This window comes from Zonotrichia albicollis, chromosome 8 (genome assembly GCF_047830755.1).
Source record: "Zonotrichia albicollis isolate bZonAlb1 chromosome 8, bZonAlb1.hap1, whole genome shotgun sequence".
NCBI classification, from domain to species: Eukaryota; Metazoa; Chordata; class Aves; order Passeriformes; family Passerellidae; genus Zonotrichia; species Zonotrichia albicollis.
In genome coordinates, this window is record NC_133826.1 from 1,902,377 (window position 1) to 1,916,679 (window position 14,303).

Here is a 14,303-nt window from a genome sequence, read left to right on the forward strand (position 1 = left end):
AAAATCTCCAACAGCTCACCTCCTGCAGAGCCCTGCACTCAGGGCACTGCTGTGAAAATGAATCTCCAGCCCTTCCAAGCAGACCCCACAAACTCCTCCTCACTGTGGGGGATTCAGTAACTCCATTTCCCGAGCTCTGGGGAGATCAGAATTCCCCACTTTGATATTTTCATCACTTTAATAGCAGGAGTAGTGACCTGGAAGAGAAGGAGAGCTCTGATGCCCCTGCATCCCTGCCCTGCTGCCAGAGAATGGATTTTATCCAGACTCCCTGGAAGAAAGGGAAAAGCTCAAGCCCTACCTTACACCCCATCTTTTTTATAGAGTGCTTTAAAAACCTCCCAAATTCACCACAAACACAAGAAATAAGCTGTGATCCTTTACCTTTCCAGCACATTGTACATGAATTCCATGGCTCCCATGGCTCCTGGAATTGCCCATTCCACACCAGGAAAGCAGCACTGGACATGTTTTACCTTCCTTCCCCCTCACACCTGCCTGTTGTCACCTCTGGCAATTACAGACAGACAAACCTTTAAGCATCAGATATGTTTATTAGACAATTCCAAAAGTCAGTTTTAGTAGGCAACTTGGAAAGAAAAGTAGAAGATATTTGAATGTCCATGTTTTAATACTTGGTGATGTCAGGGATATGGCAATCATAAAAAAAACCTGTTTACAAAAGGTACAAAAGCTGCATTCCCAATGGCAGGAACAGGATGAGCTGGCAAGGAAGCTTTGGGAAATGCAGCCACACATCTCCAGCTGATCATGGAACACCCATCTTGCCATGGAGGTGCAGCCACAAAAATCAGCCTGGTGTGGAAATTAAGGCACTTTGGATACACAGTATTCACTTCCACACAGGGAAACCATTCCAGAGAAAGCACAGTAAACTCCCACTGCAGGGATGGCACACAATTCCCAGTACAGACCATCAGAGCTCAGTGGGAGTGAAGCTCTGGAGAAAAAAAACCCACTGAAATAATATCATTTTTTACCATAGTTGATAACAAAGTAAATTTACTTCACACAGATCCATGATTTCAGCACAATTTTAAACATTGAATGTAAAGTCCACGTGAAAACCTGCATGAAATTCACATTAGGGATTAGTGCACGTAGCTACTTCCAAATAATACTACAAATAATAAAAACAATAATAAAAAAAGCATTGACCTTCTCTACTCACCACCCATGAGGTCCCCACCAACCACAGCCCAGAGGGGATACAGTACAATGGAAAAATTTGGCAAAAAGCAATTTAAACCAGCATTTATTTTCTGGTCCTCCTGGTCCCTTTAGATTGTCCTTGTTCACTGCTCCTGTCACACACCACAGAATGATTTATTTTCCAGGAAAAATTCCATCTCAGCTGCTTTTCCTCCCCAAAACTGCACCAGTAATTGAGTAGTTTTGCAGATTTCTCTCTCAGCCTTTGGTACATGAATGGAGTAAAAGCTTTCCAGAACCCAGCCCCAATCCAAGAGGAGTTAAATGGAATTGTTAGCAATGGCATTAGGAATTTACCATCAGGCACTGACTGGGTTTTATTTCACTGTTTTACTCCATTATTGAGTGAAAAGTGCCACTGTGTAGGGAAAAAAGGCATCTTCTTTAGAGTCACAGCAGGATTTAAATATGGAAATGATGTTTCAAATGAAAAATTTGGTTTATCACTAAACCAAGTCATTTTCCCAGTTCCAACAGCTTTCATCCAACGCAGGAAGAAGACACTCAAATAATTTGTTATTCCCAGGATTTGGTAAGTTTATCCTGCTATGTCTTGGATGGAGCATTAACATCCAGAAATAAACTGTCCTTTAATGTTATTCCTCTTTTAGCAGTAATTCCTCTTTTAGCAGTAATTAATTACTGACCATTCCCTCTGTTCTTACACAACTAAAGTAATAAAATTACATTTCCTTAAGTGTGATTAGGCAAATGTTTATCAAGATAATGCTGTTAAAAATATAGTGTTTTAATGCAATAACAACCTTCTTCCAGACAAAAAACAGATGTGTTAAAAGCAAGGAGGAAATAAGAAATCCTACCCAGCAGAACACTCCTTTCCTAGCAATTCACACCCATAAAAATACAGAGTTGAACATTAAAATGTGATTTAAGTGTCCTGAGGGTAATTTCTCCTTTTGTGAACCTTCACAGAAGTCATGTCAGCTTTAAGATGCATTAAAATATGTTATTCCCCAAATTCTTAAACTAAACAGGGACAGAAAATATCTTTGTGGGGAGAAAATGATCTTTAAACAAACATAAGTGGAAGGGTTTTTAACCAGGGTTATTTTCTTTTGATTTCCTCAGGTAGTAAGAGTTGGCATCACTTATGTTTGGTTTTATTATCATTAAGAAAAATTACAGTTTTTCTCAAATTAATGAGATGTAAATGAAATAATAACTGATGCTAATTAAAGCAGAAAAATTGATCAAGTTGAACAACCCCAATTAGGATAATCTTCATATTAATCTCTGATTATATGGTTAAAAACCCAACAGGAGCAGTGACCAATGGCTAAATGACATTTCAATAAAAAAACCAATGCAAATACAGTGAGAAATGTGTAAAACTGCTTATTTTTTGTAAACTTCTCAAAGGATAAATTCATAATAACTCCCCATTTCAGTGACTACTTCAAGCCAAGTGTCAGCACTGTCCCTTTGGCTGAAGTGCATTTCAAAAAGCAAATTATGACATGATAATGTAAAGCCAGGTGAATGTTATAACACACCACACACAACAGAATACCTATACATACACACAGAACAGGGGGGAAAAGCTGGGAAATATTGAAATATTGAAAATTACCAGCACCACAGAGAGCTCCTACCACTGCTCCCAGCTGAAATCATCTCCTCTGCCAAAGACAAGGAAAAAGCCAAGAATGGTCAGGAAAATGACTGCATTGCCAGCCAGCACCAGGCCACAGGCTCCCCACTTGATCTGCAAGGCAAGAAATGGAACAATCAAAGCACTTCTTGGAAAAGATGCTCAGGACAGTTATTTACAGGCATTAGATCAGCTAAAAACGCTAAAAAAAACACAATACTACAGAAAGGTGCTAAAAGCAGAACAGGCAAACAATAAAAAACTCAATTTGTGTGACTAATTATTCAATTAGCAGCCACTTTGTATCACTAATAAACACTCCAGCCAAGCTACTGCTAGGGTTTAGAAGAAAATGATGACTTGCCTTCCAAATCATTAAAACACACCTAAATCAGAGAGAAAGCTGCTGAAATTAGTGCTCTCCTTCCATTGCCAAGCAACAAAATCAAAAATCTCCTTTTAAAGAAATCACGGGCAGGGAAAACGTGGATTTAAGAGTAAACAGCTTTTTGCTTTATTCATGAGCTGCACAAGTAATTTAATTAAATAAAGAACATTGACTCTCAAAATACACAACTGAGAGTTCCCTCTCGTGGTTGTTCTGCTGCTGCCAGGCCCCACCTCCAAAATAAAAATATCAGGGGGATTGGGCATTCAAAATAAATTCATAGCAAGTACACAACATTTATAAATGTATTTATAAATGTATTTATAAATAGTATGTATAATATATAATATATATTATAGTCATATAAAAATATAAATTATATATATAAATGCATGTGTATATATAAAAAATGTATATATACATTTATAAATGTATTTATTGTGTAAACAAATAAATTCAGATCAAGTGCACATTTATAAATGTATTTATAAATGTATTTATAAATGTATATGTATATATTGTATGTATAATATATATTATAATAATATATATAAATATATAACATATATAAATGTATGTATATAAACATATATACATTTATAAATGTATTTATAATTGTATTTATTGTGTAAATTAATAAATTCAGAGCGAGTACACAACATTTTAAATGTATTTATACATAGTATGTATAATATATAATAAATATTATAATAATATATAAACATATAATTATATAAATGTATGTGTGTATATATAAATGTATATATACATTTATAAATGTATTTATTGTGTAAACAAATAAAATCAGAGCAAGTATACAACATTTATAATTAGTATGTATAATATATAATATATATAATAGTAATATATAAATATATAATAATATATGTATGTATATATATAAATGTATATATACATTTATAAATGTATTTAATGTGCAAACAAATAAATTCAGAGCAAGTAAACAACATTTATAAATGTATTTATAAATGCATTTTTAAATAGTATGTATAATATATAATAAATATTATAATAATATATAAATATATAACAATATATAAATGTATGTGTATATATAAATAAATGCAAATATACATTTATAATTGTTTTATTGTGTAAAATAAATTCAGAGCAAGTACATAACATTTATAAATGTATTTATAAATGTATATGTATATATTGTATGTAAAACATACAATATATATTATAATAATATATAAATATATAACATATAAATGTATGTATATAAATGTATATATATACATTTATAAATGTATTTATTGTGTAAATTAATAAATTCAGAGCAAGTACACAAAGTTTAAAGGGGTGAAAGGGAAAACCAACAGGACTCAGAAAATCACTGGGACTGGAGGAATTCTTTGCCTTTCAGACAAATGTGACCAAAATCTCACCACTGGGGAGAAGCTCAGAAAGCAAAGAGGAAACAACTTCAGCAGAGTTCCCTCTGGTTTTGAGAGGCCAAACTTGGGAAATGCTCTGAGAGCCACAAGAGCAGCTCTGGAAGTTTGGCCTTTTATCTTTTAACTCCCAACACTCCCCAGCCCCCAAGTTTGCAGCATCCTGAATGGAGAAAGCAGAAATTCCAAGAGAAAAATAAGGAAGCTGGAGCTAGAGGTGATGCAGAGGGTCATGAGACAGAGGCATGAGGTGCAGGAGATGTTATCTTGTGTTGGGCCAAAACAAGGCTGGAGGGGAAAAAACACCAGCTAAAAACTTCTCAGTCATGTGAGCTCTTTTTTTTTATCACATCAAAAAAAAGCAAATTTCAGTGAATTATTTTCCCCTGCAGACAGCACAGTAATGAAATAAAAGCAGGATTGAAGATGATGCACAACAAGTGGGGCCTGAAAAGAAAAATCAGCAAGGACTTACTGCTTCCACCCGTGCCAGGATGATGGGGAATCCAAAGGCAGAGACAACAATTCCCGTGGTGAAGAAATAGGCCAGCTCCCTGCAGGCACTGCTGGCTGCATCGCTGTCATCTCCCACCCTCTTGGCAATGAAGTGGGGAATGGGGCAGATGAAGTAAAAGATCAGCACAAACAGCGGCCAGTACACACTGGGGAGGGCAGAGAACAGCGTTAGAAGAGATACCTCGGTCACAAAGCTGGTGCAGAACTCCTAATGCTGCTTTTTGGCTTTGGATTGATCAGAAGATTGCACCCAAAATGGGGCAATTCCACCTGGATTTCCCTGCACCGATAGAGCAGCATGCAGCAAGGGTTCATTTATTTTACTTTTGAATCAGTTTGGTGATTCAGCTCTGAGCACAGAGGGAGCAGGAAATGCACTGATAGAGCAGGAACAGGAGCAGCATTCCCAAATTACAGGGATGAAGCAGGCACACCCTCCCATCTCTCTGTATCACAGATCTCAGGAGCCTCCTGCGAGTTTTAAAGTGTTTTAAAGACAGAGAATTACAAATTACAGGGATGAAGCAGGCACACCCTGACATCTCCTCTCTGTGTCAGTGCTCTCAGGAGCCTCCTGCGAGTTTTTAAAGTGTTTTACAGACACAGAATGACGGAATTACAGAACAAAGCTCACCCAGCTCCAGCCCCTGCCATGGGTGGGGACATCCCAAAAGGAAACTTGTGGGAGGATTGTTCAAAGGAACAGGAAATTAAGGAAATGTTGGTGTGAGATTACAAAGCAAGGCGGCACCGCTTTCCCTGAGGCAGCACAGGGCTGTCTGCAGTGCTTTTCTTTTAATGCAAATGCAAATACCGCCTTAGGAAGTGATGTGTAATCACAACAAACTGCCACGTGCCAAGAGCCTGGGAGCGGGGGGCTGCGGGAGGAGCCAAAGAGCCCCATTGATTAATAAAGGCTTAATTAATGGATTTTAACCAGAAACTTTGCGAAGGGCGCTGGCCAGCTCACCCGTAGTACTCCAGGGCGCAGCCCAGCATGAGGAACGTCAGCCCGATGGCTCCGCTGAACGACAAGGCCACGAGAGCTGCAACGGCACAGGGCGGGCGATGAGGGACCGGCCCGTGGGGCACCGGGCATCCCTCCCGGGGCACCCGCAACCGCCTCACCGCGGGCCGGACATCCCTCGGTGGGGGCCGGGTGCCACCTCCCCCGGTGCTGGGCATCCCTCCCCGCCTCTCCCGGCCGCCCGCTCGCCCGTAAGGCGCTGTCCGGGCCGCGCTCCCTCATCAGGGAGCCCCCGGTACCTTTCACGCCCGCCATGTCCGGGCTCCGTCGGCACCGCGCGACTTCCGCCTTCTGGCCACGCCCCTCTCCCGCGCGTCACGTGACCGAGCCTTTAAAAGGGCGGGCGGTGGGCGGGAGTTCCTTTTCCCGCCACGCCCGCGCTCGCGACAGGGGGCGGAGCTTCCTGAGGGGACGGGCCCGGGTGGGGTTTAACGCACTTAAAGCTCGCAAATATTTGTATATAACCCCTGTATGAGGGTAAAAAATGTGTATGTGCGTGCGTTAAATTCGTCTCTGTGCGTAAGAAAAGTATTTGTGCGCAAATGTATATTTGTGTGGATTTGAATCTGTAAACACCGCTTTAAAGAGCCCCCGCCTCTGTTTTGACCGCAAAAAATGGAGCCGGCCCGTTTGCCTGAAGCAGGGGCACCTCAGGACCTACGTCGTCCACCCTTGTGCTAATCCACACGTAGAGAAGGACAGCTTTTTTTAAAGCCGTGTTTTTCAAGCCTTGGATTTTTTAAGATGACACATCCGAACTCCCATTTTTGACCCAAGAGAAACCTTTTTGCCCCAACAAACGGCCTTTTTACCCCAAAACAGCCTTATTAATTCAGCAATGGCCTTTTTGCCCCAAGAATGGTCTTTTTGTCCCAAGAAGAACATTTTTGCCCCAAATCCAATCTTTTTTATCCACTAACAGCATTTTTGTCCCAAGAAAAGCCTTAAAGAGGGAGAATATACACAACATTTTCAATAACCCTCCCCAGGGAGCTTTTCTTCAGATACCTCCCTCCTCAGCTCTTCTGTGTTCCCTGCTCCATGTTTTTCCCCATTTTTCATTATTTTACATTATTTTAAGCCACAAGGCTTATTAAAACAGGCCTGATCCACTAAATGCTTCCAAAAACTTGAAAAGTATGGGTTTTCTGGCTTGTTTGGCTGTGGGTCTCTGAAGGCAGGAGCCCGAGAACAGCCAATGTCAAGTTGTTCCCAAATAATTTGGTAAAAGCACCTGGAATGCCAACCTGTGGGTAATGACAATGACAAACCTGACCCAGCCAGGGCTCACCACCCCTCACACAGGAGATGCAGGATTGGAACCTTGTGGTCACAAGCACAAAAGATAGCTGAATTTGTTAATTTGAGCTTTTTAATGTATATACAAATGTTTTAGACCAGTCACAATTTCATCGAGTATATACCGTATTTACAAAAATTACAATAATTTAGTCAAACAGTAAACCTGAACATTGATAACCTCTGTCACTACCAGATATGACAAGAATGGATTTTTTTCAGTTAACTATTTGGATATACATACGTCCTAATACTTTCATGCATCCATAAAAACATTAGGGATGGAAGTAATCAAAGCTTAAGTGGGGTAGAGGGTTGGATTTTTTTTTTTTTTTGGTAAAGTTTAATGGTGGATTTGTATTTTGTGAATGGATGAGTATCCAGAGTTATGTGCCGTGACAAACTCGATACAAAGCTAATGAGGTTTTCATCATTAAAAAAAGTACGTTATAATAATGAGATCCTTTTTATTATATAGGCATAGGTCACAATATCTACAAATGTGAATGAGAAACAATAAACCAACAAATCACAGGAACATGATTCACATTCCAGTTATCTCTTTAAATAAGACAAGCACATACTGGATCAAAACATTAATAAATAACATCCAGTTTGTTACTATTATCTTAAGGTCTTTTATATAAAAGGAGACCTATGTGTTGGTTTCACATTTTCAGTTAATGGCAGTAAATAATGGACCAGTACAACAAAAGGATGAGTTTTATACAGAAAGCCATGTACTTTGACACACTGTCTTTGCAGTAATAGCTTTGCCACTTGAAAATGTAAGTGCAACAAGTAGTGGATTGTCTTGAAAAACCACCAGCCTTAAAGACTCACACCCGATGGCAACCTGCTCCTGAGGCAGAAAATACAGATTATTTCCTGCCCATCTACTGAGTATCCCTCAAACAGGGGTAGGTGTTGGTAAATAAACTGCTAGCTTTAGTTACTCTACAAAAGAACGCCAGAATTTGGGGTGAAGTTTGAATTTCAACTCGCTTTGGAACTAGGAAAGCTGCTTCAGCTTCAGCAACAGAGAGATTCCCTTGTGATGCCACTGCTTTGGTCCAATAGAAACTTTAGAGCGAATCAATTTGCACTGGAGTGACCCCAGAGATCAGACCTGGTCTGGGGATGTCTGTGCGACAGCTCGTACACCATGATCTGAAAAATGAACTTGCAACAGCTTTCAGCCTGCCAAGAGCCTTGGCCAAGTGCTCTGGAGCTGATAAAGGCATAAAGGTGATACAAGTGGGCTGGGAAAAGTTCTGAATCCGCAGGAGGGGGGAGTGCTACCTAGAAACTGGGAAGTTTCTAAACCTTTCCAGCAGAATTTTGAGTTGTTGGCATTTCTGTGATGGTTTCGAGCTGCTGATGAGAACCACGGGAAATGCAGCATGTGCTCATTCCTCACTTGGACAAGGATAATATATAATATTATAATATATTATAATATAATATTATAATCCAATATAATATTATAATCCATATAATATTATAATATATTATAATAACCCAAGGTGGATTCACCCTCCCTTCTCCCCAGAACTGCTGCTTACCAAACCAGCAAGGGGCTGCTGACCCAAGGACTCGTTGCTCGCTTTCCAAAGCATCTGGAGGAATTCTGCCTGCACATTTCACTGCGGGGCTGGCAGGTGAAGCACAGCATTAACCAATGCAAAAGCAGCTGCCACACTGACCCAGCCCAGGATTCAGCTTGGGCTCTCTTCAGCCAGACTACACTAGATGAGCAATTAAGCAGCAAATGGTGACTGTTAGGAGTGTACCTAAACCACAGCTGAGCACTTCAAGTGGATAATTCCATCCAAACCCAGGGAAAAAATAACATACATCCAAGTTTGGGCCTCACCAGCAGTTGTTGAACTCAACTGAAGCGTTGCCATATCACACCTCACAAAAACAAGGTAGGAAATTCACCAGCTACACTTTGTTGGAGACAGACCAGTTCCACCTTCTCCCAGTATGTGTTCTCTCTTGTCCCACTGGAACCCAAAATGAAATAGAAAAGTTACCAGAAACTGTAACCCTGTGGCTCTGGTGGGCTGAGCCAGGTGGTCAGAGTTCCTCTGAGCTCAGGATTCTGGAGACAAGTGTTAGGAAACCTTTCTCATGTTCTTCATGATAAGTATTAGGCTCTTAGTTTTCTGAAACTTGTGAATTTCCAGCCAGAGTTTGGTTGATCTGTGACATTTGTGACAAGAGACTAAATAAGCACTAGCACGGGTCTGGAGTGGAGGCTGACAAAGTACCTAATACAAGGGTTTTTGTCCTTGGTTTTCAAATTCTGACCAGGCATCGTTCAGCTCCATAAATATCATCTTTGCATATTGTTCATATGGCTGCCCAGTAGCCTGGAATAAAAACAGAGACAAGAGAGGGATATCAGAGCTCCCAAACAAGCTGGCACATGAGCAGATTCCCAAGCAATTCCAGGAATTTTCGCTTTTTCCTTGACAAAAATCAGCTGCTCTGGAGGGCTGCTTTCCTTAAGAATTTCTTGGCTTTGCTGCTCCTCAGAGCTGACAACCCCCAGAGTGGGATAAACCACCATAATAAATGTCAGCTTCTAAATAATGAATATACCCTTGGCATTTGGAGAGGATTTTACCTGCATGGAAGGGGAAGAGCTGCCACCTGACACGGTTCCTAGATGGAATCAGAATTCCTGCAAACTTTGGGCAGCCCACATCCTCCAAGCCTTGAGACTCCCATTCCCTGCCAAGGGGAAGTTTCCTCCTCCCCATGGGGTGTCCCAGATGGAATTGTTGCTCCCTGGTCAGCAAGTGGCAGCAGCCAGGGCATGAACCAAAAGCTGGGCAACCAAACATCCTGGTGGTTCCATTGCAGGAGTTTGATTTGGAACTGCTGTCCAGCAGCAGAATGGCTGAGAGTCAGAGTGAGGGTGACAAAAGCTCTGAATTTCTTGAAGCAGCAGGTTCCAGGCACAGCCTCGGGGCTGGCAGTGGTTTCACAAAACCCCTGGCTGCTTTGGGCAGGGAGGGACCTTAGATCCTAAATGGTTCCATGGGCAGGGACACCTTCTGCTACCCCAGGTTGCTCCAGCCTGGCCTTGAACCCTTCCAGGGATGAGTTGAGAGTTCTCAACTTCCAGAAACCAGCAGAAATCTTGAGCTCCCACTTTCCACAGAGCTGTTTGCAGCAATAAATCAGCAATGCCATCCAACCCTTTATACTCAATTCTGGCTTCCCCCCGAGGTGGAGGTGGCCCAGCCTTACCTTGTCGGGGTGAACGACGAGCACAGCCCGCCTGTACACCTTCTTCACCTGCTCTGGGGTCACCAGGTCTGCCATACTCACAGGCTTCCACTTGGTCTCCCCTGCCCACAGCACCGTGTGCATGGTGGACAGCAGAGCCCTGATGTTCCTCTCCTTGCCTTCAATCCACTCCAGGACCTGCAGGAAGGAGTGCAAGTCTCTGTTTAGATATTCCACCAGGACTAAGTTTCTTCATTTGAATAGCCGTGGCCCTGAGGAGCATCTTAAATTTCTTTCCATGCTTTAGAAAACTTCAGAAAACCTTTATCTAATTGCCATTAATTTTTATATCACTCTTTTAAAATTATCATTAATTTTATATCACTTGAAAGTTAAGACAGACTTTGAGCAACATCCCTGCTAAAAACACGGACTTACTAATGCTTGATGGAATGGCCAAAATTCAGTGTTTAACTGTCTGGTTCTTTAGCAAGGCTAATTGCACACCTCAACTAAGCTCAGCTAAGCTAAAATGTAAAAGAAAAACCAAAGCATAAATAGATTTTACAGTTCCAGGCTGAGCTGCCCCAATGAAATAAAAAGGCATCAGAGCAAAGAGAATTAATTGGGAAGGCCAAATCAGCTGGGAGCTTCCGTGACTCGACAGCTTTTGTGGGGATGAAAATGGGAGCTGGGGAAACTCCTGCCCACCCCATGGCCTGACCTCTGGCCAGCTGTTGTGGCTGATGGTGGCGTTCAGTGTGCTTACTCTCACTTCCCAAAGGTTAAAACCTTTCCACAAGGCTAAAACCAGGACATTTTGAGAGGGTCATTCTGTTTTCTAGAACTTTGCTTGGCTTTTGCTGCAGCTTTTCCTCTCCTTCTGTAATTCCAATTTGTGGTCTCATATTTCACATACAGAGCAGGGCAGACTGAATTCCCTTCCCTTCCGTAAGAGATCTGCAGTTTGGTAATTTATTGAGGAGAGATGAGAGAATTCCAAAGCAGGCAGGATTAATGAGACAGAGGATTAATCAATTAGCTGCGCCTGCTAATCAGGGCTGGAGTGCTGTGGAAGAGCAGCAGCCCGGACAGTGACACTGAGCAAGCCATTGTTGGTGTGCTCTGGCTGAGGACACAAATGTAACCTTGGAGTTTTCAATCTGTTGAGGACATTGAGTGACTGGGAGGACATCACCAAGAATTTTGCTTACTTTTAGTTTCTCAGGGTCCATCTCCTTTGCCATTTCTTCTTTTCTCATCTCAGCTATTGTTTTGGGACCCTTCTTGTCCTTGTGAGCATTAAAGCCTTGACCAGATAATAAATCTTCAAAATCTGCAGACACCTTTGGCTTGGAATCTTGAAAATGGAGAAGATTTGAAGTTATTATCATTGCATGGGTGCACTTAACACTGGCTGTCTACAGAAGATACATCCTTTGGTTAATCACATTAATGATCTCCCAGTGCTAATGAATGTGCAGGCTCTCATGAAAGATGTTGTGTAATGTTACTTTTAGGTCGTTGTTGTTATTATGATTATAGAATCCCAGAATGGTTTATGTTGGAAGGGACCTTGAAGTTTATCTAGTTCTACCCCCCTCCCATGGCAGGGACACCTTCCACTGTCCCAGGTTGCTCCAACCCCCATCCAGCCTGGCTTTGGACACTTCCAGGATTATTTTGGAAGCTCCTTTGGAATACAGAACTTCCTAAATAGCACAGTTCAGTCCAGGAGAGGATAAAGCACCAAATAATCCACATGACTGACTTGCTTGGCCCTAACCTGCAAACCAAGGGACACCCACAGGCGCCCAAGGCTCTTACCGACATTAGCAGCTCCTTTGCCGCGCTCGCCCTGCGCCCCCGTGGCCGAGAAGCTGACGTTGTAGTTGGGTTTGTTCTGGGGGGAGGCGTGGGGCACGCTGGGCTGGCCCTTGGCCTGTGTCCCCTGCCAGCCATAGCCCGTGCCCTGCTGCCACCCGCTGCCCCCCATGGGCTGTGGCGGTGCCTTCTGTGGGGACGGCGGGAAGGCCCCGGCCATGCCCGTCGGCGTGGTGGGCTTGCTGGCGAACGAGGGGCCACCTGTGGGCAGCAACACAGGGAGAGAGTCACCGTGGGAATAAACCACAGGAGAGAGTCACCGCGGGAATAAACCACAGGAGAGTCACCACAGGAATAAACCACAGGAGAGTCACCGCGGGAATAAACCACGGGAGAGAGTCACCGTGGGAATAAACCACAGGAGAGTCACCACAGGAATAAACCACGGGAGAGAGTCACTGTGGGAATAAACCACAGGAGAGAGTCGCCACAGGAATAAACCACGGGAGAGAGTCACCGCGGGAATAAACCACGGGAGAGAGTCACCACAGGAATAAACCATGGGAGAGAGTCACCACGGGAATAAACCACAGGAGAGAGTCACCACGGGAATAAACCACAGGAGAGAGTCACCACAGGAATAAACCACCAGAGAGAGTCACCACGAGAATAAACCACAGGAGAGAGTCACCGCGGGAATAAACCACGGGAGAGAGTAACGGTGGGAATAAACCACGGGAGAGAGTCACCGTGGGAATAAACCACAGGAGAGAGTCACCACGGGAATAAACCACAGGAGAGAGTCGCCACGGGAATAAACCACAGGAGAGAGTCACCACGGGAATAAACCACGGGAGAGAGTCACCACAGGAATAAACCATGGGAGAGAGTAACGGTAGGAATAAACCACGGGAGAGAGTCACCGCGGGAATAAACCACAGGAGAGAGTCACCGCGGGAATAAACCACAGCTGCCTTTGCAGCATTGGAATCAAGGCTCTGCTGGTTATGGCATGAAACAAGGGGGAAAGGTGTTTCTGAGCAGTCAAGTTGTGTAGCCAGGTGCAAATACCCTGTGAAAAATGCGTGTTTTATGACTGGCTTTTTGCGAATATTCAAATGAATGTTATATGTGTTGTGTTAGAAAGTAATGCTGGATTAATTCTCTTCAGTACTGCGGTAAATGTCGTTTGAGGTTATAACAAAATGTTAAAATAGAAACTGTGCTATGTAAGATACTTTTTTAAAGAGAGGACTCGCACTGAGACAGCAGCCACAGGACACCTGAATCTTCCAGAGAAAGAGAATTTATTGCCCTCTTATCAGAAGAAATGAACTTCTTCCCACCTCGAAGGCGCTGTCAGAATTCAGAGGAAGAAGGTGACACTGCCCAGACAGAATCCTGTGTTAGAATGGAATTTATGCATCATGGATGAGGTGTATGAATATGCAACAGGTTATTTCTTTTAAGGGTTAATCCTCTGTTAATGTGGGTCCTTTTTTGGGCTTATTTTGCCCAGAAAAAGGTACCTGGACTGTCCATAACTCTTTGTCTCTATTGTCTCATATTGTCCTAATCCAATTTGTCCAAATTATTATTACTCTAATTATATTGCTATTTTTATAACCATTTTATTACTATCAAATTTTTAAAATCTTAAAAACAAGTGATTGGCGTTTTTCACATGCCCCACCTTTGGACAATACTGCAAATTAGAGGCAGATCATCTCCACAGATTTTCTC

The 14,303-nt window shown here is 42.3% G+C and overlaps 2 protein-coding genes across 4 annotated transcripts in view; both read right to left on the reverse strand.

Moving 5' to 3' along the window:
• Positions 1 to 1,842: 1,842 nt before the first annotated feature.
• LEPROT (leptin receptor overlapping transcript) lies at positions 1,843 to 6,582 on the reverse strand. The gene is made up of 4 exons (XM_074545619.1): positions 6,434 to 6,582; positions 6,138 to 6,213; positions 5,127 to 5,313; positions 1,843 to 2,959 (listed from the first exon to the last, which is right to left on the reverse strand). Exons 1-4 carry the CDS (start codon positions 6,447 to 6,449, stop codon positions 2,843 to 2,845), a joined length of 396 nt encoding a protein of 131 aa, XP_074401720.1. The 5' UTR covers positions 6,450 to 6,582; the 3' UTR covers positions 1,843 to 2,842.
• A 1,177-nt stretch (positions 6,583 to 7,759) lies between these two features.
• The window catches only part of DNAJC6 (DnaJ heat shock protein family (Hsp40) member C6), a 43,008-nt gene continuing 36,464 nt past the window's right edge, over positions 7,760 to 14,303 (reverse strand). For all 3 annotated transcript variants that reach the window (XM_074545616.1, XM_074545617.1, XM_074545615.1), the window contains 4 exons: positions 12,564 to 12,821; positions 11,951 to 12,096; positions 10,758 to 10,934; positions 7,760 to 9,871 (listed from right to left, as the gene is read on the reverse strand). In XM_074545616.1, the coding sequence (XP_074401717.1) occupies positions 9,770 to 9,871; positions 10,758 to 10,934; positions 11,951 to 12,096; positions 12,564 to 12,821 (683 nt within the window). In that variant the 3' untranslated portion in view covers positions 7,760 to 9,769. The remainder of the gene's footprint in view (positions 9,872 to 10,757; positions 10,935 to 11,950; positions 12,097 to 12,563; positions 12,822 to 14,303) is intronic.